Source organism: Lepidochelys kempii, chromosome 3, assembly GCF_965140285.1.
Source record: "Lepidochelys kempii isolate rLepKem1 chromosome 3, rLepKem1.hap1, whole genome shotgun sequence".
NCBI lineage: Eukaryota > Metazoa > Chordata > Testudines > Cheloniidae > Lepidochelys > Lepidochelys kempii.
In genome coordinates, this window is record NC_136382.1 from 43,894,894 (window position 1) to 43,919,741 (window position 24,848).

The window sequence follows — 24,848 nt, forward strand, 5'->3', positions numbered from 1 at the left end:
GAGATGATTTGATTACAGTGTATAAGTACCTTAATGGGGAGAATGTGCTCAAGGGTTATTTAATGTACAGAGAAAGGCATAACAAAAAACAATGGTTGGAAGATGAAGCCAGACAATAAAGTCCGCTGCAGTTTCCACGGTATGCATCCGATGAAGTGAGCTGTAGCTCACGAAAGCTCATGCTCAAATAAATTGGTTAGTCTCTAAGGTGCCACAAGTACTCCTTTTCTTTTTGCAATTAGGAATATGTCTCAAATTTGTAACCATTGGAACAAACTATCAAGGAAAGTGATGGATTTGCCATTCGTTGGTGTCTTCATTTGTAGACTGGATGCCTTTCTAGAACATATGCTTTAGTGAGACACATGTTATTGGACTTAATACAGGGGTAACTGGGTAAAATGTAATGCCTCGTGATATACAGGATTCTAGACTACATAATCTAATGGTCCCTTCTGGCATTAAACTCTCTGAATAGGTGAACCACTTTTATTAATTCTGTTTTCTAAAGTTACCCTGATATATAAGGCAGCAATCACCAAAAAAGTTGTATTTTCCTAATTAACAGTACCTTGCTGTTAATATTGCAAATACTTTGACATTGTAACTTACTTGCAGACACAATTTTTAAGATCTTTAGCAGTGTGTGTATAAATATACATGCAGCGTAGTTGTAGCCATATTGGATATTGGAGAGACAAACTCTTTTACTGGACCTGACGCAGTGTTCTGTGTGGCTCAAAGCTTTTCTTTTTCACCAACAGAAGTTGGTCCAATAAAATATATTACCTCATTTACCATATCTCTCTAAAATATTTATGTAATTTTCATGTGCTGTTTCGGTGAATTTAAAGGAAAATCACAGAGAAATGTATTTTACCTTGCAATTTATTTTACATTATTTCACACACAGTTTTCCATTAATGCAGATTTATTTCTGCAGCCTCTATTATTTTCATTGTTTAACTTCTGTTTGTTAAATCCTGAATTATTCAAGGTAGTCAAACAGAGCACACAGGTAAGTTCTGGTGCATAATGATCAAAACATTTAATACCTTAATACCTTTCTGAACCCCTCTCTCCTAACTGACCAAATACATCGTATTTAATTCAAACACTCCTCTCCAGGGATCAACTTTACGCGATACACAGTAGAATACACCAATTGTTAGAAGAAAAGGAGGACTTGTGGCACCTTAGAGACTAACCAACTTATTTGAGCATAAGCTTTCGTGAGCTACAGCTCACTTCATTGGATGCAAAGTTTTCGTGAGCTACAGCTCACTTCATCGGATGCATGCATCCAATGAAGTGAGCTGTAGCTCACGAAAGCTTATGCTCAAATAAATTGGTTAGTCTCTGAGGTGCCACAAGTACTCCTTTTCTTTTTGCGAATATAGACTAACATGGCTGCTACTCTGAAACTAATTGTTAGAACTCTTTAGGCTTGGGTTTGAAAACTTTCTTTCAGAGAAATTTCAAGATAAATAATTTTGAATAAAATAAATAAATAAATAAATAAGTTTAATTTCTAATTAATTTAATTTCTAAATAAAAATTAAAGAGATTTACTAAGGATTCTTTAGTTATAGAAAAATCAGCACTGTGACTTATGTTCTTTGCTTTTAAAATGAAAATAGGAACCCAAAGTCTCCTAATTTTTAAGAATATACTAAACAATTCTGAATCATTATCAAATATATTGTCACTCTGTGTTTCATAATAATCTCAGTTGCCTCAATGGCAAAGCTCCTGGGAAGAATTTACTTGCCTAGTATAAACCACTCAAATAGAGAAAGAATGCTAACATTTTTATACTACCACATGTTACAGTAAAATAATATTGGTTCCAATTTGTCTCTGGGGTTGTGTGCCCCCCCGCCAACTAAGAGATATAATCAGCTAACACACCTAGAGGCAAAATCTTGACCCTGGAACCATGGCAGTGTCGGTGTAGTTCTACTCTACAAGATAGGAAAGAGGACAGGCTTCCAGGGAGCAGGAGCTGTACAGTGGGTGTGCACTCCTTACGAAATTTAGAGCTCTGCTCCAAAGAAGCTCTTGCCTGTCAGTATGAGTGGGACATTGATTGCAGAAGGATGGAAATTGAGTGAATCTACCCTCTTTTCCCAGGGAGGGTGTGGGTCAGAAAAGTAGCTTTAGGGTACAATCCTAAAACAAAGAATCCCCCCTTGTGCCCCTCTCCTGTTCATACTCCCTGCATATCTGCCAGCAACCAGCCTGACTACTGAAGGTGGGTATTGGGTAGAGAATTTCCCCCAAGTGCACCAAAGAGGCATGAACAAACAAAAAAACAAAATTACAGAAATGTTGAAATCAGTCCAACATTATCACAATGAAATATTTCAATTTTTCATGTCAGATTCAGATGGGGATTTAGGCACCACTCACAAAACTGGATGAGGTGAGGTTAGTGCCCTTGTACCCTTTAGATCAGCAGTTAGGGTACTTACTTGAGAAGAGGGAGACCTTGATTCAAATCCCTGTTCCAGAGTGCACACCCACAGAAAGCAGGGGTTTGATCTTGGATCTTCCACAATACAGAGAAGTGTCCTAACCCCCAGGCTATGGAGGATTTTGGGTGGGAATCTGTCCTGTTGAAGTTGTTCCACTTTGTATAAATAAATATTTACTGGCAGAGGGACCGGAACTTGTCTGTTCCCCCTCCCAGATGAGCATCTGAACTAGTAAAAAGAAAAGGAGTATTTGTGGCACCTTAGAGATGCTCAAATAAATTTGTTAGTCTCTAAGGTACCACGAGTACTCCTTTTCTTTTTGCGAATACAGACTAACATGGCGGCTACTCTGGATACTGAACTAGTGTCATTCTCATTCTCTTTGTCTGGCACAATGCCTAGTCAAACACTTTAAAGAATGTGGAACAGTTTCAACGACAGAGACTGAGAACAACTCACCTCAGAATACCCTTCACCCCAGTAATTAGGGCATTTACCCGAGATGGGGGTGACCTGGGTTCAAATTCCTGTTCTAGAGCAGGATTTGAACCCAAGTCTCCCTGCATCCAAAAGGTATAAGGCAGGCATCCCCATTTTTTTATGAATCTAGCCTTTTATTTCCTTGGCTTTTACTTAAAAAATCAGAAATAAAATGATTTGTTTTGAATCAAATAAAACACTTATTTTGACATGGAACATTTTGTTTCAAGTTGAACAGAACATTTTGTTTTATCCAAAACTTTTTCCTGAACTTTTTGATTCACAAAAAATTCTGAAAAAAAATTCATTTTGGTTTGACACAAGCGATTTTTTTTAAAACAAATTTTTGCAACTGCCGGTGAACCGAAATTAAATACCCCCTGCGCACCCTACCCACACACACATTTGCAGAGATCTAAATAGGAGTGCAAGGTGCTCCTGCTGAAGGCAACAGTAACATGCAGCACTCTGTGTTTTGTGTGGGGAAGGCTCCTATACTGGCCTGATTTTGAAGAGCCTATGTCACTGCCTATCCGCTGCACCTCCCTCTTCTTTCCCATGACAATTTTCTGTGAAGAAACAATTTAAGCAGTCTCAAGTCTAGACAATCAACTCAATGAAATAACAATGGACTTGGATGTATAGTACTGTTATTAAATGGTATAGGGGATTTATTTTCTGAGTGTAAAATGTAATGAACTAAAAATAAGTGACATCATTTTAGCTGGATAGTAGCTCTTGAGTGATTAATTTTAAACTGGAGCTTAAACATGAGCCTCAAAAGAGTAAGCAACAATACTACCATTTCATTTTCAGTTAGCTTGTGTATTGCTACTTTTTGGAAGCATTATTGAGTAAAAGCTAAAATCTCAAGATTAAATCGTTTACTTATAAAGATAGTCTAAAATAGCACAGCAAGCTATTACCAGCAGGAGAGTGAGTTTGTGTGGGTGGCTTTTGGAAAAAAAAAAGAAAAAAAAAGGGGGGGGGTTCGAAAACCTGGATTTGTGCTGGAAATGGCCCACCTTGATTATCATACACATTGTAAAGAGAGTGGTCACTTTGGATGGGCTATTACCAGCAGGAGAGTGAGTTTGGGGGGTGGGGGTGGGGGAGAAAACCTGGATTTGTGCTGGAAATGGCCCAACTTGATTATCATACACATTGTAAGGAGAGTGATCACTTTAGATAAGCTATTACCAGCAGGAGAGTGGGGTGGGAGGAGGTATTGTTTCATGGTCTCTGTGTATATAATGTCTTCTGCAGTTTCCACAGTATGCATCCGATGAAGTGAGCTGTAGCTCACGAAAGCTTATGCTCAAATAAATTGGTTAGTCTCTAAGGTGCCACAAGTACTCCTTTTCTTTTTGCGAATACAGACTAACACGGCTGTTACTCTGAAACCTGTCAATAGCACTTTAATCTCTTTCAATCAATCTTTCAACCACCTGAAACTGAATTAAGCCTGCACAACTCTATTTTTGATCAGATTGCTTGCTTAAGTCCATTAATTTATAATTTGTTATTATATGCTTGTTCTCGCATAAAAGTGAATATATTTAATTCTACAAACAAATTCTTCAAAGAAGGATTACCTTTCAAAAAGAGACTGCATGCTAATTATTGTTCAGTTTTGAGGAATATTTAAATATAGGTTATACATACATTTGCGAGTGTATGCAAACACAGACTGAGAAATGAAACATGAGCACGTATCGGGGGAAAACATATACACAGTATATAACAAAGAAGTTCAAGAGCAGTAAAATTGCAGAATTATGCTCTCAAAATTTAGGACATGCCAGATTTCAGATTGCCCATGCAACCTTAATTCAGCCCCTTTGTGTGTATGCATTATGGTATGGTATTTAATTACATGCCGTGTAACAATTTTATCTGTGAGACAAAGTGGGTGAAGTAATACCTTCAATTGGGCCAACTTCTGTTAGTGAGAGAGAAAACCTTTCAAGCTTCCACAGAGCTCCTCTTCAGGTCTGGGAAATGTATTCAGCATGCCACAGCTACGTACAAGGTGGAACAGATGTTTAGCACAAGTTCTAACCACATATTTCAATGGACCGTTCAAGGTGATCTGGTCCATCAACACCTCTCCAGTCATGGGAAAGGGCAGCTAGCCTGGGAGTGGTGATAGTGGGTTATAGATTGTTGTAATAAGCCATAAATACAGTGCCTCTATTCAGTTCATGATTTTATAGTGTCTAACAAAGTTATGAATTTAAGATCCCAGATTAGTCTTTTGAAGGTGTTGTCCAGGTTTCCTATCAGGATGAGGACTAAAAGGTCAGATACAGAGTGATTGCTTTGTAAAAAGTGTTCACCCAAGCTTATACGGTGTTTTTGTCTATTATCATTTTTTCTGTGTGAGTTTATTCAAGAGCACAGTGATTGTCTCACTTTACCCACATATTGAACCTGCTTCAAAACAGATATAACCCCCCACCTCCCCCGGTCCAACTATACACTCCCAATATCAGAGGAGCAGCCGTGCTAGTCTGTATCTGTAAAAAGAAAAAAGAGTACTTGTGGCACCTTAGAGACTAACAAATTTATTAGCTCATAAGCTTTCGTGAGCTAGCTGTTTACACTCCCAATTGTCACTTAATATCCCACACACTGGAACCCAAAGGGGGTAGCATAGTCGATGGGGACCACAGCCTGAATTAAATCTTTCCTGACTCACCCCCATTCTTGTGGCCTTCAAACAACCACCGAACCCCTCCAAGCTCATAATCAGAAGCAAGCTCCCTCACAGACTAGGACAGAGCAACAAAGTGGCACCCTGCCAAAATAACAGATGCAAAACCTGTAGACATATCTCTCCACTCTACAATGATCAACACCCCCACAACACACCTTTCAGGATTCATGGGTCTTATACACGGCTATCACAACATGTGGTGTATGTCATCTAGAGCACTAAATGCCTCAATAACAACTATATGGGCGAAGTGAAACAATTACCACTTCTCTAATAAACTCACACAAAAAAATTATAAAAGAAAAAAAAAACACTTGTCATCTTTTCATGAACAGTTCTCACAGAGTAATCATTATATATCTGACCCTCACCCACAGCTCCCAACCCCCATGTTAATTGGTCACTTCACCTTGAATGGTCCCTTGAAATACGTATTAACTACTTATGCTAAACAATCTGTTCCAACTTGTATTTAGCTGTTACACTCGGAGTACATTTCCCAGACCTGAAGAAGAGTTCTGTGTAAGCTCGAAAGCTTTTCTCTCTCACCTGAAGAAGTTTGTCACCCACCTTTTTTTCTCTAATATCTTGGGACCAGCATGGCTACAAAAATACTTCATACAATTTTATCTGTCATCCTACGAATTTGTATTTGTTTTATGAGTATCACTTATGATTCCAACAGTCACTGTGAATTAGACTATCCACCTGCTAGTAGGAGCCTGGCACATAGCAAATACTTTGTCTGGGGTGGTATAGCAGGTCCATCAATGGCCACTACCCATTGAATAGTATTATCCTGACAGGACAATAGAGGCAATCAGAGATACTAACTGTTAATGTCCCTCTGTACCATCAACTGATAAACAGTTGGATGCCACAATTCCTCTCAAGGGCTGGATCACGGAAAACTCCAGTGTAAGAAGACAAGAGAAAAGTTATCACAAATTGACTTTAAAAGGGACATGCTTTTTAAGCATGAGGCAGAGGCCATCACCAAAGGAGAAGACTGAGCAGGAGGAGTGGGATGCAGGAAGATGCTGGACTTCCTGGAGCAAACTGGTCAAAATTCAGAATGGATGAGGAAACTGAAGGAGGGTCTTATGTGCCAGTGATTTTTGCCTAGATCTGTAGCTCTTGTGCTTTTCTATCAATAAAATATGAATATTTAAGATGTTCCTTCACAAAGTCTCTGTGTTACTTGCTTTAACTATCACATAGTCCCTGAAGAGAAACCGTAAAGCAGAGTATATAAGAATGACCATAAGGTCAGACAAATGGTACATTTAGTGCTGTATCCTGTCTTCCAACACAGGCTGGTGAAAGATTCTTCAGAAGGAGTGAACAGAAGAGGTCACTCTACTGAGTGATCCATCCCGTTGTCCAGTCCCAGCTTCTAGCACTCAGAGGCTTAGGGACACCCAGAGCTGCGTCCCTGGCCATTTTGGCTAATAGACATTAATGGACCTATCTTGCATGAATCTATTTAATTCTTTTTTGAATCCAGTTACACTTTGGCCTTCACAACATTCCCTAGCAATGAGTTCAACAGGTTGATTTTCTTTTGTCGGACGGATACTTCCTTTTGTTAGTTTTCAACCAGCTTCCTATAAATTTCATTGGGTGACCTCTAGTTCTCGTGTTATGTGAAGGGGTAAATAACTCTTCCTTATTCACTTTCTGCATATCATTCATGATTTATTCCTACTCTTTGGTTCCTATCTTTTAACCAGTACTGACTTTCCCTCTTAGCCCATGAACTGCTTACTTTGATTAAGAGCCTTTGGTGAAGGACCTTGTCAAAGGCTTTCTGAAAGTCCAAGTACGCGATATCCAGTGGATCACCCTTGTCCACATGTTTGTGGACATCTTCAGAGAATTCTAATGGTACCCATAAGGGTTCTGGGTGGTGTACTTAAATAACTGGAGAGACTTGAAGGGGATCAGCATTTGTCTTGGGGCCTAGGGCCACATCCCCAAGAGGATACTAGACACAAAGTCTGTCTAAGAGGCCATATTTAGAGGCAGCATCTGCAACTACAGAGATACAGGCGGCTTAGAAGCATGCAGAATTCAAAGGCTGGGTCCAATATAGCAGTCTGGTGTCTACAGCAAGAGAAGATTCTGCCAGGGCTATAACATGATCATATACTATTTTTCCCATAGGATCCTTGCCTCTGTTAATGCTGAAATATTCCCACAGAATGCAGTCTGAAGCAGACACCCAGCATTGAAAAGTTCACCTGAATGGCTGCAATTTGGCAGTTAAAAGCAACCAAAAACAGGATCTTATAATGGAAACTGTTTTCATCTTTAACTATTAGACTTACAGACAGCTCTGCCTATCATTAAATACCTTTAAAGTGTTAATTAGTGTACTACCAAATAGAAAGACTATATGACTATATTGAGCTACGTATGATGAACTGAATAATAATATTCTGATTTAAGTTAATAGATATTTTAGTATTTAAAGGCAATTTTCCTTACTTCCTTACTTCATTGCTTGCTGTTGACACATTAATACACTCTGCATTGCTGAGGTTCACTGAATTGCAATTTATCGGTAGTTTATAAAATGCCATTGCATTAACTTGCATGTAAAAAGGATGCGTTAAATTAGAAAAGGAGATTTCAAATAACAGTAAGAATTTGCAATTTATTAAGCTACCTCAAATTGTCATTTGAATACTGTTCTTTAAAAGCCAAGTTTTATGTTGCCACCAAAAGAAAAATTGTCAGATATATTATACAGTGCAACAAATACCCATTTTGCGTTTATAGTCTCACTAGGTGTTTCCTTTAAACCGCAATTCCATCTTATGCATTCACACATAAAATAGATTTTTTGTAAATCTTAGAATGTTGTCTCATCACTTTGCCCCGGACTTACCATGACTATTCGATAGATCCTTAACTTCCTGGTGGGTTGCCAGGATTACCCATAGTGTCCTTACAACTATTGGTGAATGAGATCCAGGATCAAATTTTATGTAGCGTAGTGCACTTCAATTAGCAGGTGCCAAAAGTATCACTGCCCTCAGCCTCAGTAAGTTTTGTATAAACAAATTCTAAGTGCAATGACACACCACATTAGCTATCATGTTGTTTCACCTAAATAACCTATAAAGTGGTCAGGCATTATTAGTAAAAAATTTTAACTGAGAGAAGAAGAAAAAAATCCACCCTTTGTTCACAATGATTTTAAAAGTACAGGAGTACAAAGATGATAGATATTGTATCAAAAACATTTGATATGTTTTATTTTTACATATCTCATATAAATATAATCATCAGTAAACAGCACGCTTGAACAGAGGAATACAGATCCTACTGTGGAGTGACAACTTAAGCTATGAAGATGTCTATTTGCATGTGGGGGAAAAATAGTAACAAATAGCTTGTGTAAGTACAGGGTTTGAAGGTATACTCAGCTTCTACATCATCTGTATTTGTGATTTACAGGATAGTTTCCTATTTCTTTCTAATTTAATTACAAAATCATTGATTCTGAGTGATGATTTATCAAGTGCACAAATCAATGAAGATTCCATTCCAGAAAAATTGCATTTTGATGACTATCCAGGTGGACATAGACAAAAAATGACAGCAGCATTGACATCCTCTAGCTTTCTAATAAAGATGAATATGCAGATCTATTCAGTAGTCTGAAATGTGATTTATCTTGAGTTGGGGAGTGGTTAAATCTCCAAGTGATAAATGTAACCCTCAGGGCAAGAGCTTGATTATGAGTAATGAAGGAAGACAACAGTGAGATAGGGCCTGTCTTTGCACAGAATAGATTTTCTGTGACCTGCATTCTACTCATGATTTAAAGCAAAGATCTGAATTAATACAAAAAGATGCCACACATACAATTTATCTAATGTAAAAAGGTCAAATAAGCTTACCACTAGAGGTATATTTCACGGGGAATGTTGCTACTTTATGTGTAAACAATGTTAAATGAATCTCTGAATGGTATTTATTTTATAATATAATGATAGCTACTACTCAGCCTAAGGGCAGTAGAACCTAGACTTTAGCTTTTTACGGCACAGACCTGTGGTTTCTAAAGAAAAACCTACACCACTACCAGTTCTATTCACATTATTTTTGGTGACACTCTGTATTTCCTACCTTGGAACTGGGCATTAAATCCTTTCCGTCGGTGGTTACTGTCAGATGTGAAATGGAGTCGTAACCAGTTTTTGCTGCTGATAACAGGAGAAGGCAGGTTCATACCAGTCAACCTGGAGGTGGGGAAAAAAGTTTTTAAGATACGATGAAGCAAAAAACATGTATTTTAGACTGATTTAAAGGAAACAGACCAAGTGAAATTAAATATACTGGTCAAACTGTGCATCATGCATCTGACAATTGTGATGCACTAGTACTATTACTGTATTTTCCTTTCCACCTAGTTCTTTGATAGGCAAATTGGTTTCTCCTTCTCTCATTATTATGGGAACTGTAATGGGAGAGAAAATTTCTAAAGTTTCTTGTTTCAGCTGTTAACTTATCTGCAGAAAAGTTGGCAAGTGATCTTATGACAAAACATCAAAATGCATAAGGTCATATTTATCTTAAATGTTGGTAAACAGTTGCAGAGAATGGTATTCAGTAGCAAATCGATGCACTCCCTTAAGTGAAATGTTATTAATTTTAGAAGAACAATATAAATGTTTCATCTCATATATCTCATTTACAAGGACATCAACCTAGCAAGAAAAACTCTCTGTATTATACACAAACAAAAATGTGTGCGCACCTGAGAAGGGTCAGTTTTGCATATAATAAACCTCAGAAGCCATGTTTTTGTTTTTTTTAAACCTGATATTAGTGAAAGTTCAGATTCAACAACCCCCCCCCACACACACACACACTTAATTCCCATTAAAAACTGAGCAAGGGGTCAGATAAACAGTCTGGATTTTGTGTAAATCTGGAATCTCTTCTAAATATATATGTTGTATGAACATTTCATTTTTACAATTAAAGACTGGAATAAAGAAGTCTGCAAAATGTTGCTTAGGGCCATTTTTTTCTCTTAGTTATGCTGGGTTTTTACCAGGATTAACTGAAAGCAGAATATTCTCCATGGAGTCTAAATTCTTACATTACAGGAAAAATAACTTTGTTCATTTGACAAATGAAGATTATTTAGATTAATGAACAAACATCATAGCATGTTATAAGTGTGTGTTGTATAAGTAATGAACACTTAATAATATGATGTCTTCCTTGCTATATCACTGCTGTTAACACTTTACTGAAGAAACAGAAGAAACAGTTTTTGGTGTACAAATTTTAATTTGTACAGATTAGTGGAATGCAGATTAGATGGTTCTATCACACCTGGTCATAATATCGAAATCTATTAATACTGGACCTTTTTGGCCAACTTCATTTTTTAAACATTTAAGTTACTTAAATGGTGCTATTTGAAATTTTAAAACGAACACATCCTATGTATGGAAAGGCTGCAGCTCATCACACAAACATTAAATATTGACCATAAAGAATAGGAGTAAAATTAAATTTACAAAAGGAGTACTTGTGACACATAAGAGACTAACAAATTTATGCATGCATCCGATGAAGTGAGCTGTAGCTCACGAAAGCTTATGCTCAAATAAATTTGTTAGTCTCTAAGGTGCCACAAGTACTCCTTTTCTTTTTGCGGATACAGACTAACACAGCTGCTACTCTGAAATAAATTTACAGATAACTTCATATCTAATCCTTCTAAGAATAACAAGAATGATGTCTCCAGATTCATATTTTTGGTGATTTAATCCAAACCTCACTTGGCATCTCACAAGATTACATTGTTACAGTTCATAAGTGCACAGTCAAACAACTCTGCTCTTCAAATTAAGGGAACAAGGCCTCAGAGAGTGCTCTTGAAAATGTATAAAACTACCACTTTTTATAATGTATCTTTAACAATAACCTTTTACTATACTTTTAACTACAGATGAGTGTCTGTAAATTTAGGATATCTGGGAATATAACCTGTATTTTTTTTCCAATTATGGTATTTTTCTGTTTAAATATTTTACTTCATATTTTGAATTCTGAAAACACTGTATGGATCTTTTAATTAAGTTTCTTCTGAATAAAAATTTTAAAAGTTTTTAAGTTTCTTCTGAATAAAAATTTTAAAAGTTCTTCATTTCTGACACTCCCCTGCCCTCTATGCCCTGATTCTTCAAAGGGAGTTTTATAGACGGCTCTTCAGGCCTATAGCTTCAGTGGGAGTTTGTGGGGTTGTTGATATCCAACTACTTGGATACCTTTTCAGGGTCATGCCCTTAATTATTGTCAGCCTGAACATTACCACATGCCATAAAAGAGATATTTTGTGGTTATATATAGTATTCTGTATTCTAAAAGGGACAAAAAGACATAGCAAATTATGACAGGTTTCAGAGTAACAGCCGTGTTAGTCTGTATTCACAAAAAGAAAAGGAGTACTTGTGGCACCTTAGAGACTGACCAATTTATTAGAGCATAAGCTTTTGTGAGCTACAGCTCACTTCATCAGATGCATATCGTGGAAACTGCAGCAGACTTTATATATACACAGAGAATATGAACCAATACCTCCTCCCACCCCACTGTCCTGCTATTTAATCTACTATATGACAAGTACTGTAATTCCCATGACCCTGATTGCTGATGGTATTTTGCCAGTTCTGTTCTCACAAACACTACCTTGAACAAACTTCAGTGCAAACTTTCCCCATTTCCTCATTGGATCAAAATTAGAATCAATATATGCATACAGGGAAAAAGCCATAATAATCATTACATTGATTTTTCTGAGGTAAGAGTATGCCCTTGGAAAGGGAGTAGCTATGGACATAAATATGAGATAGATAATTATACCAGTCAGCTCTGTGTTCTTGGGGAACCAGGGCACAGTATCCAGCCTGTCTGACTCATGAAGGACCGCCCCACCCCCCAGCCTGTGCTTGAACCAAAACAGATCAGAAGAAAGACTTACAGAAAGCAATAAAAGGTGGTTATTTTTATCACCTAAACCCCTCCTGACAAGAATGACAGGATTAAGGCAACTCCCCTAGCCTCATCTGCATCAAAGATGGGACAGGGAGGCATCTCCATTAGCATACAGAATGAAGAACAGAGATTCCAAGGCAAGAACCGTACTGAACTCTGGGACCAGAAAATCAGGGAAGCACTGCATCATGGGGGATCTCTGCTGCAGATGTTAATGAACGTACACCTGCACACACCCAGCTCAGCAGTTATCAGACCAACTCTAGTAATGAATCCTTGATTGATATCCAAAACGCTGAAGCTGCCTAATTGCATTGTGAACTCCCTTGAAGGAACACGACTCATAGCCAGGAATGATCAGTTCCTATAGTCTAGCCTAAAGAAAACCCTTGAGTCATCAGTTTACCCCTAAACAAATCTAGTGTTATCCCTTGAACTGTTGTTGTTTCCCTACAAAAACCCCTACCCACATTCAAGTAAGGGTTCTGATGCCTGGATCCAAACTCTGCAGCAGTTCCACTGGGACTTCATCTTCTCCTCACTGATCGTGCTGGGGGCTTTGCCTGTCTCCAACACTCAGGACCCTGAGTTACCACCATCACGTGGGAACCCTGAACAGTTCAAGCTTCATGCAGTCGTGAGACCCCACCGCGGGGATAACTTTTAATCCTGACTTATTTGATCAGGTATAGTTTTCTATATCTGTAATCTTTAATGATGTAACTGTTCTGTTTGTTTAGGCTCTCCTTGTGTGGTTATCACTATTATTCAATAAATAACTTTTTTTGGTTAAGCTGGTTGATTCCCCCCTCTCTCTCTCTGAACTTCACTCTTTTGTGTTTTTGGCTTCCCCATTTACTCTGCAGCAATGCTCTTCTTACCTAAGCTAAAGATCCCTGTGGGGTTTGCTCAGCAAGTGGGTTAGTACCAGAACAATTGTGACGTGAAAGTGGGGACAGGGACATGCTGAACCTATGACATACGAGGGTGGCAGCTTGGAAGTGCTGCTCAACCCAGCCTATTGAGTCCAGGAGCATATAAGTGTGGCAGCTTGGAAATCCTGCTTGATTTAGCCCACTGAGTCCAGGGACATAGAAGGGGTCAGCTTGAGAGTGCTGATTGACCCGGTCCACTCAGACTTGCTCTTTTAGTGTGTGTGTGTGTGTTCATCTGATTCTGGGGCTAGAGTAACCCAGCCCTGGGGAACCTAGGTCCTGCAGGATAGCTCCGGGGACTTGCAAAAGGGAGAAGTAGAGCTCCATATGAAAATAAAAGTGACACAAGCAGTTCATTGATATAATTACAGACATCCCCCCCCAACAGTAACCCTAATACATGAGCATACCCCAAAGTAAGGGGGAAATCTGGCAACAATAATGCCACATATGATGTAGGATACAGTGCACACAGCGTGTGAAGTGTTCACAAACTAAACAACATATTAACCTTTCCCCTTATACATGTCCATGTCAGGTTACAATCTAAAATGATTCCAAAATTAATGTCATAGACTCTAGAATTTAAGGCAACAAGGAACCATTAGATCATCAAGTCTGACATCCTCTACATCACATTACATTTCATCCAGTTACCCCAGTATTGAGCCTAATAACTTTGTGTTTAGCTAAAGGGTATGTTCCAAGGCATCCAATTTTGATATGAAGACATTAAGAGAAAGCAAATCCACCACTTCTTTTGTCAGTTTGTAAAAGTGCTTAATCACTCTCACTGTTAAAAATGTGTACCTAATTTCTAATTTGAATTTGTCTGTCTTCATCTTCCAGCCATTGTTCTTGGTATGCCTTTCTCTGTTTATGTAAGAGCTTCTGGTATTTTTTCCCCATGGAGGTACTTGTACACTATAATCAAATCACCTGTCAGCCTTCTTTTTCATAACTTAAACAAACTGAACTCTGTATGACTGCCCAATCCTTTATCAGTATTTAATACTCCTCCAATTGTTGCGTCATCTGATAGTAAATATTAACATTTCATGATTTTTGTATGTTAAACTCTAATAATTCTTGTCTTACTAACTGTTCTCCCAGAAACCTTACAGTGTTATCAAAAAGCATTTCTGAATTCTAAGGCCTCAGAGTCTTGGTTCTTAACCTGAACCTAGAGGGTGGCCAGCATTCAAAAATGTTTATAAACATAGAATATCAGGGTTGGAAGGGACCTCAGGAGATCATCTAGTCCAACCCCCTCCTCAAGGCAGGACCAATCCCCAACAAAATGATCCCAGCCAGGGCTTTGTCAAGCCTGACCTTAAAAACTTCTAAGGAAGGAGATTCCACCACCTCCCTACGTAACGCATTCCAGTGTTTCACCACCCTCCGAGTGAAAAAGTTTTTCCTAATATCCAACCTAAACCTCCCCCACTGCATCTTGAGACTATTATTCCTTGTCCTGTCATCTGCCACCACTGAGAACAGTCTAGATCCATCCTCTTTGGAACCCCCTTTTAGGTAGTTGAAAGCAGCTATTAAATCCCCCCTCATTCTTTTCTTCTGCAGACTAAACAATCCCAGTTCCCTCAGCCTCTCCTCATGTGTTCCAGTACCCCAGTCATGTCTTCCAGTACCCCAATCATTTTTGTTGCCCTCCACTGGATGCTTTCCAATTTTTCCACATCCTTCTTGTAGTGTGGGGCCCAAAACTGGACACAGTACTCCAGATGAGGCCTCACCAATGTCAAATAAAGGGGAACTATCACGTCTCTCAATCTGCTGGCAATGCCCCTACTTATACAGCCCAAAATGTCGTTAGCCTTCCTGGCAACAATGGCACACTGTTGACTCATATCCAGCTTCTCATCCACTGTAACCCTAGGTCTTTTTCTGCAGAACTGCTACCTAGCCAGTTGGTCCCTAGTCTATAGCAGTGCATGGGATTCTTCCATCCTAAATGCAGGACTCTGCACTTGTCCTTGTTGAACCTCATCAGATTTCTTTTGGCCCAATTCTCTAATTTGTCTAGGGCACTCTGTATCCTATCCCTACCCTCCAGCGTATCTACCTCTCCTCCCAGTTTAGTGAAGTATTGGGCTGTATCTACTCATCCTCAATGTCTCTAAGTCTGTGAGAGTCTAGATATCTGGAGGAAAAGATCCCTTAAAACTAATGGAAGATATTGACAGATGTCTGTTATGATAAACAAAACTGGGTAATTGAAGAGGGTTGCTAATGACCCAGTTATGTTCTGTGATTGATGAGAGGTATTTGTTGTTGCAGATGTTTTCTGTGATAAATGAAATAATTACCCATTGAAAGAAGATTTTAACTCATCAGGGAGTGCTTGTTGTAACAGGTGCTCCGATTAACAATTAGGTTTGAAATCCCTTTAGTTTATTGATCATGTAACCTAAGATACCATACAAGAAATTCCATTAGTAATTAGGTAACATGAGAATTTGAAAACAGACCACGATGAAATTAATTTTGGGAAAATACTTTTCCCTCCAAAAAGGGATACCTTTGTCTCATACCCATACTCATAACAGGAAAGAGGATTTTGGAGTTAGATTGGGAAATTTATTCCACTAGCATCCCACCAGTGACAGAGGGAGGCAACATAGGCCAGCTCTTCATATTACTCAAAAGCTGGTAAAATAGGTTTTCCTTCTGTATTTGTTTGATAACCTTTGATTAAATAATTCCATTTAAGCCTGTTATTTTGACAATCTCACATTATTATTATTGTTAAATTAAACTCAAACAGACAACACATCTGCAAATTTTATGAGCAGTGATTTTATATTTACTTGTAGATTATTGAAGAAAATGTTGAATAGCATCAGGCCTAGTACTGTTTAGGGTTGCCAGGCATTTGGTATTTGACTGGAACACCCAGTCAAAAAGAGACCCTGGTGGCTCCAGTCAGCACCGCTGACCAGGCTGTTAAAATCAGATCGGCGGTGCAGTGGGGCTAACACAGGAACACTGACTGCCTTGGCTCTGCGTGGCTCCTGGAAATGGCTGGCATGTCCCTAGGCACAGGGGTGATCAGGGAAGCTCTGTGTGTTGCCTCCACCCCTAGCACCGGCTCTGCAGCTCCCCTTGGCCGTGAACCACGGCCAATGGGAGCTGAGGGGGCGGCAGCTGCAGGCACAGGCAGTGCACACCATACAGACCTGCCTGCCTTACCCCAACTGCACCGCTGGCCGGGAGCCGAGTGAGGTAAGCACTGCCCAGCTGGAGCCCGCACGCCAAACCCCTCCTGCAGTCCAATCTCCTGCCCCAGGCAGAATCCCCTCCCACACCCAAACTCCAACCTGGAGCCCACACCTCAAACCCCTATTTTAGACCTCAGTCCCCTGCCCATAGGCCCATCCTGCCACCTGAACCGCTCATTTCTGGCCCCATCCCAGAGCCTGCACCCCCTTCTGCACTCCAACCCCCACCTCTGCCCAGTGAAAACGAGGGAGGGTGGGGGTGAGCCAGTGATGGAGGGAGGCGAGATGGAGTGAGTGGGGGTGGGGTCTCAGAGAAGGGGTGGGGCTTCCGTGAAGGGGAGAGACAGGAGGCAGGGGAAGGGTGTCTGGTTTTGTGCAGTTAGAAAGTTGGCAACCCTAGTACTGATCCCTGTTGAACCCCATTCGAAACACTCCCATTCCATTATAATTCCCTGTGTTTTTGAGATCTGTCAGTTAGCCAAGTTTTAATCCAGTTAATATCTGCTCAACTGACACTGTAGAATTTTAGCTTTCTAATCAGAATGCCATGTGTGCTAAGTCAAACACCTTAAAAAAATATTTTAATGTATTACATCTATCCAGTTACCCTTTATCAACCAAACTTGTTGTCATAAATATAAAGGGAAGGGTAAACCCCTTTGAAATCCCTCCTGGCCAGGGGAAAGCTCCTCTCACCTGTAAAGGGTTAAGAAGCTAAAGGTAACCTCGCTGGCACCTGACCAAAATGACCAATGAGGAGACAAGATACTTTCAAAAGCTGGGAGGAGGGAGAGAAACAAAGGGTCTGTGTCTGTCTGTAGTCGTCTTGGCCAGGGACAGAACAGGAATGGAGTCTTAGAACTTTTAGTAAGTAATCTAGCTAGGTATGTGTTAGATTATGATTTCTTTAAATGGCTGAGAAAAGAATTGTGCTGAATAGAATAACTATTTCTGTCTGTGTATCTTTTTTGTAACTTAAGGTTTTGCCTAGAGGGGTTCTCTATGTTTTTGAATCTAATTACCCTGTAAGATATCTACCATCCTGATTTTACAGGGGGGATTTCTTTATTTCTATTTACTTCTATTTTTTATTAAAAGTCTTCTTGTAAAACACTGAATGCTTTTTCATTGTTCTCAGATCCAAGGGTTTGGGTCTGTGGTCACCTATGCAAATTGGTGAGGCTTTTTATCCAACATTTCCCAGGAAAGGGGGGGTGCAAGTGTTGGGAGGATTGTTCATTGTTCTTAAGATCCAAGGGTCTGGGTCTGTAGTCACCTAGGCAAATTGGTGAGGCTTTTTACCAAACCTTGTCCAGGAAGTGGGGTGCAAGGTTTTGGGAAGTATTTTGGGGGGAAGGACGCGTCCAAACAGCTCTTCCCCAGTAACCAGTATTAGTTTGGTGGTGGTAGCGGCCAGTCCAAGGATAACGGGAGTAATATTTTGTACCTTGGGGAAGTTTTGACCTAAGCTGGTAAAGATAAGCTTAGGAGGTTTTTCATGCAGGTCCCCACATCTGTACTCTAGAGTTCAGAGTGGGGGAGGAACCTTGACACTTGTAATCTCATCAATGAATGAAATCGGGTTTGTTTGACAAGTTCTGTTTTCCATAAACTATGTTGACTGGCTTTAATTTTATTCTTATCTTTTAATTCTTTATTAATTGATTCCCATATTAAATTGTGAAACTGCAAGACTATAGAGAGGTACCCTTAACAATTTACTAATTTCATTGTGCATCTAAGTAAGGTTACCGGAATACTTAGGGAATAGTGCAAACACCGAAGTTGTTTTGCTGATTGTCTAAAAACAAATTGTCAAGGATTTCTATTTTCCTTTATTATTACAACTATTTTTTTCTTTAAAGTGTGACTATGACAACGTCACCATTCTTTCAAATATAATTGCAATTTACTCCTGCTGTTACTATCAGCTCTTGGTGCTAGTACTCTGCCCCAAAATCCAGTAGAGGTGAGGGCAATAAGTATTTAAGAATCTTTGGAGGGTGGCTGTATCATTCCAAGAGGGAGTTATTTTAAACAAATATCAATAATGCCTTCACTCCACCATGCATGTTAATGTTTTTCTTTATGTAATGTATTTTGGTAGGTGGGAGGACACGGAAATTTGGAAAATATTTAGATTAAAAAAATAACCAAAACTGTCTTTGCAGCTTGCAAGATTTGGACTGCAATGTTTCATGGTGGAAATTAACATGATATTTGAATTTATATTTTAATTTACATCTTTATATTCCAACCTAAACTGAGATGGCAGCAAATGAAATCTTTAGTCAAGCTTTTATTGAGGCAAGGTTTTCACCTTCAACAGAGAGTATAACATTCCAATATCAAAATTAGTGTACCTATTCAATGATAAAGAAAAACACCCTTGACTAGAAGAAATTTTTCCTCTAATCTGCAACTGAAGTGTTCATAACAAATCAACTTTATTCTCTATGATACAGGTACCTACTGATTCGTGACAATTATACACTGCTGACTCTTAAACTTGTGTAATGGCTCCAATTTTTTCTTAGCATGGACTTTTTCTGTAAGGATGTATTAGAAATTTTAAAGAAGACTGGGAACATTCCTGTTCCCAGTGAACTGAAAGAAGTAAACGATTAAAACCGAAAGGAGTAGCTATGGTTTTGCTTCTCTTTTGTTACAAGATTGTGAGATGAAAAGTCACTGGGTTGTAAACAACAGAACAATTTTGCTCAGTTTAGCTTGTATGGTCCCATGGATAAAATATTAGATTGGGAATGATCTCTGACCTTCTGTCTTGACCTAGAACAAGTGCCTCTGTTTATCCACCTAATCTTTGTCTTGTATATTTAAATTACAAACTGTTCAGAACAGGGATTAACTCTTACTATGTGTTGGCATCGCCTACCACAATGATGTGCTGAACTTGGTTGGGGCTTTAAGGTAGTACTGTAATACAATTAAGAGGAAGAAAAATCCATGCAATAGTAAAAGGATTTAGTATGGTACTTTGTGCTAACACCTTGATAGGAAATGGTATGTTCTGGATATAAAAAGCTTCCCTGTCTCTTTAGAGCTGCTCATTTTACTTACAGTGACACCTGCTTTCCCCGAAACATTAAAAGTTAATTGCTGGAAAGAAGTATTTTTTGTACAAAATAAATTTGCAGTAACACTTTATCTGGTTTGCCCAGAGCTGTGGGGTTAAAAGTCTGAGAGAGACCAATGCCGGAGCATTTTGAATTAAACTGTTATTTGAATTAAATGGTACATTAGCAAAGGAGTAAACACACACACACACAGGGACACACAAAAGCACATTCATAGTATGTCTATCATTGGCTGTATTTTTTATAGTTGTTCCCCAAATGCATACACAAAATATCTGTCAATCTACAATGCATATCTATAAACTCCATATGTTTTGGCTAAAATTGCCTCAGTATTTTCCCTTACTCTAAGAAATGATAGTGATAATATTATGATATTGACACAGTGACATAATCCCCGTTTGATCTCTATACTAATTTAGCTATATGTCTTCTGTGATATTTCAAACCAGAGAGGAATATGTTGATTTTCCATGTCTGACAGTCACTGACTGTTTATGTTTGAATTAAAGATGTAGTGAGCCATTGATACCCCATTCATATTCTAGTCTTCTGTCCTGTACAAATAAATAGTTGGAAGACTAGAATCAGGGTACGTGGGCAATATGTGAGCCTTGGTGCCTCTTCATAAGTTAGTCTTGTTCTAATAGGACCCAAACATGCACATGCACTATTCACATTCAATAGAAAGAATTTTACAAACACAGGGCTAAACTGGGGGATCTTCACACACTCTGGTGTGTCAATTGCACTATTTGAATAAGTAAATACTCTTCAACATGTGTAAACATCACAAAATTTAGCCCTTATGACTACAGTTGGATTCTGTTCATCTGAGTGCATTCAGTATCCAGATCAATTCCTTTTGCAACTGTCAAGGCTGATTCCCCACTCTGACACTTCAAGTGCAGGAGGTGGGGGCATGCAAGGATTTTAAAAATTAATACTGGACACTCCAGGCTGGTATTAAACACCCAAGGTTACAGCTTTTATCTGACCTTAGCTTGGTAAATGCTGCCACCACTCAAATGCAAACCCCTTGGAATCCAGGTTGGCACACTTGGGAATTCCTTCCTGGGGGGTACCCTCAAGCCCTTCCACCCCTACTCTGGGGAAGAGCTGAGAAAGAAAACAAAGGAAATTATCTGTTGCCCCCAGCTAATTAAACATCATATGCACAAACCTCTTAGGACACAAAAACCCAATCCTGTTCTTAAAAAAGGTAAATCTGATTAAAAACCAAAAAGAAAGAAAATATATCTGGAACTTAGGCTTTTGCTAGATTTTAAAAGAGCAATTCCAAAAACTAAGCACCCAAAATAGCTTTCTTGGGGGTTCAGCTTAAAGGTTACAAGCAAACAAAAGCATCTGGGGTTAGCACAGAGGAGTCCACTAGCCATAAGAAATAAACAGAAATAAATCAAAACGCATCTTTCTAAACATTTCTGATGTACTTACACATTTGGGGGCTCCAAATAAGTAGTTCCAGGTATGATCTGATGGGTCTTGGTGACCTCTGATCATTCCTGGCTTAAAGCTTCTCATAAATAACTGTTCCCTGTTCCCCTCTTTCCCAAAGGACCGCAACAGAGACAAAGGGGAAGTTTTTTCCCCACTTAAAAAAGTTTTAGCCTTCCCAATGGCTCTTTTGGTCAGGTGTCCACTCCCTTTCCTTTACCTGGGGGAACTTTGTTAACCCTTTAGAGGTATAGCAAGCAGAGAACAGCCACCAAGAGGATCTTTATAGCTAACTGGCTGGATGGATGTCCATAAAAGGGAGCTCCCCTCACCCTTCATTTATCATAGCAACTATTTCAGAACTTGCTTTATTAACTACATAAATGACATTTTGATTCATTTGCATAAAATTGATTTATTTAATAAATCTATTATTTTTGTATGAACTTAAATATTGTAAGGGACAGAATTGTGCAAAGTGAAAAAAGGAGAAAAGGAGTACACAAAGACTGTCTTTGCACCCCATGTCCAGATTCCAGGCACAAAAAATGTTCCTGCAGTCAGGAGCCATATAAGCTGTGCCCAGACACTGATACTTTTGTCCCAGACACTGCAGGAAGACAAGACAAGAAAAGACACCAGGAACGTGGTTTAACTAGGCCACAATTTTATTCAGTAACATATCTGGAAACTAAAAAAAACCAAAACATTTATTCATGACTGAGTATTGGTGATATAATAGCAGAATTTTCAGGAGCCTTCACAATCCATCACTAACTTTGAGCACTCAGCAGTTGATCTTCACAGATCTGAGGAACACCATCCATCCAACTCCTCACTGGTCATCTTCTACAAGGATAACTCTCCACCATTCCTTCCATAATAACTTTCTCCAGATAATTTCCACTTATACACCTATTGTGACCAAAGTACATACATTTGTGTCTGTTGATTTCTGCTCAGGGTTGGCTTCCCTCCAATAATATTTCCATCAGCAGCAGATCTGGCTCCCAGCCTGGTTGCTAGGCAACCCAGTAAGCTCAGCCGTGCCCAAAGATCCTTCTGCAAATGGTCCTGCTTCCTGATTGGGCAGGAAAACCTGCAGCCTGCTACTTGAGCCTTGAAGCAGCAGCAGTTGCGTGGTTGCTCAACGCATACCACACCTGTGCTTTCCCTGCTACTGCCTCTAGCTCTTGTTCCAGCCTTGAATTCTGCCCTCTCCAATCTAGTCTTTGGATCCCTGCCCTGTTCCCTATCCTGACTCAGGTTCCAACCTTTGACTGAGTCTGTCTTCATCCTCAGCATGGTATCTGACTACTGGATTTACACTTGCCACTACTCCCAACTGCCATGGCAACTGCCAGACAAGGTCCTGCTCCACCCACTGTGTAGATTACCAAGGCCTGGCAGCTTGCAATTTTTAACATAGGCATTCATCTTTTTTACTATCCAGGAGATATGCAAGAGTCTTCACCAGCACCGAATTCCAATAGCTTTCATTTTCTTCTTGTCAGCAGCATTAACTTCTCACAATTCACATACATAAATCGCTATGAAAAAAAAAGAGGATTTTCACCAGTTCCCTCTTTTTACATTTCTAGATGCTATGTTTTTTTACCCCACACTTTCTTTAGCAAGCCCACAGCTGAGCAAACCATTCTTAGCTTTCTTCTGGTTTCTTTGGAACAACCATCTTGGTTGGATATATGTGATCCAAGATAATTAATTTAATCTATTTTCTCTATGCTTGTCTGTTCATCATGATGTTTGCATCCTGTTTTTCTTAGTTGTGTCAACGTACATGAATTTTCTTTTTTGTTGCATTAAGGAATATTCCATATTACTCACTAACTGTTTTTACAGGCTCCACCATTTGTTGTATTTGCACCAACGGCTATAGCAAAGAGTGTCGTGCCATTGGCATATCTGAGGTAGGTTAAGAAGTGTCCACCAATTGAAATCTTAGCTCCTTCCACTTGGTCAAAACCTCCCAAACCTTGTCTCTTAACAAACTCTGTGCATACATTCCAGAGGCTTGGAGACAAAATACACCCTTGTCTCACACTGTGCCCCATGGAAAACCACTTGCTGTCAGCTACTGTGAATTATCCAGCAACAACTCACCCAGTACAGGTCATACTTCCTATTATAATCTATTCAATCTGGTAGAGGACTGCCAACTGCCATTGCTGGGACCCACCACCCTCTCCCCATATAATAGTTAAGAAAGCTAATCTAGAGAGGGTTGTTTCCTTGTTGTACCAGAAAGTAGGGGCCCTAACCCTATTCCCACATTCTTTAGGAGATGCCTTCTCTCAATCTGTTTCAATTCCAGTTTATCAGGGAACTGGACACACACCCCTGGTGATGAGTACCTGCACTAGGCACCTGCCAAGATTAGAAAAAAAAATAATGTTACAACATAACCTACCAACCAGGTCCCCAGTCTGTTGAGACAACCGTAACAAACCCAAACCCTGCCTGGGGGTCCCCAATTCCTTCCAGTCCAAAAAAGCAGCTATCACAATGACCGTTGCAAGCCCCCCCCCCCCCCCCCAACCTACTCCTACTCTAATCCTAAAGGGGGAGATTTTCTTCCTGGAGCCCCCTATTAAAGGGGAAGGGTTTATAAACTCTCCCCTTTGGGAACAGAAGCCAATAGGCTTAAGATGTACCTTACTGTCCAACCAATCAATTAATATTTATATTTTATCAATAATGCTCATGCAGACAAAGATATACTGCATATACAAATAGTCATGCATAAAGTAGTGAATGTATTCCTATACAAAATAGACTGAGAGCACTATGTAAAGACTTTCTCCTGAATTTAATAGTTAGCAAGTGTTTATTAGTAATGAACTAAAACAAAGTAATGAACTAAACAACTTACAAATAGATACACACATATGATCTATTCACACAGGTATTTCATTTCATAGAAACTTCCAGGAGTAAATAATGTATTCCTTATTAAATGTAAGTCACATTGAGCAGAATTAGAAAGTCCCTCTTTGAAGCCTACATTAGGTCATCAAGGGATTGCAATAGTAGCCATTTTAATAAAATCAGCATATATAACCAGGTTTGACCACTAAGCCAATAATTTATTTTTATTTTCTCAATTAAAATGCCTTAGTAATTGTGATATCTTGTTTGACTAAAAGGTAATGCAAGGTGATTATTTAAATGGGGAAGACCTGAGAAAACAAGGTTCCTCTTGTTGTCTGTTGCTTAGCTTTGATATTGAGAAAGAAAATAATAGCAGCTAATGTTTTCATCTGAACAAGTATATAAAACAAAGTGCACTTTTGTTTCCTTTGCAGATTTGTTAAAATGTTACAGAATAAAATTAAAGAGCAATGCATTCTTTGCTATCATGTAATACTTCTGATAATTCACTTTCCTAAGGTTCT

General features: G+C 39.1%; 1 protein-coding gene across 2 annotated transcripts in view; it reads right to left on the reverse strand.

Moving 5' to 3' along the window:
• Window positions 1-24,848, reverse strand: part of CSMD1 (CUB and Sushi multiple domains 1) — a 2,003,711-nt gene that overhangs the window by 815,422 nt on the left and 1,163,441 nt on the right. For both annotated transcript variants that reach the window (XM_073336216.2, XM_073336215.2), the window contains exon 6: window positions 9,817-9,929. In XM_073336216.2, the coding sequence (XP_073192317.1) occupies window positions 9,817-9,929 (113 nt within the window). The remainder of the gene's footprint in view (window positions 1-9,816; window positions 9,930-24,848) is intronic.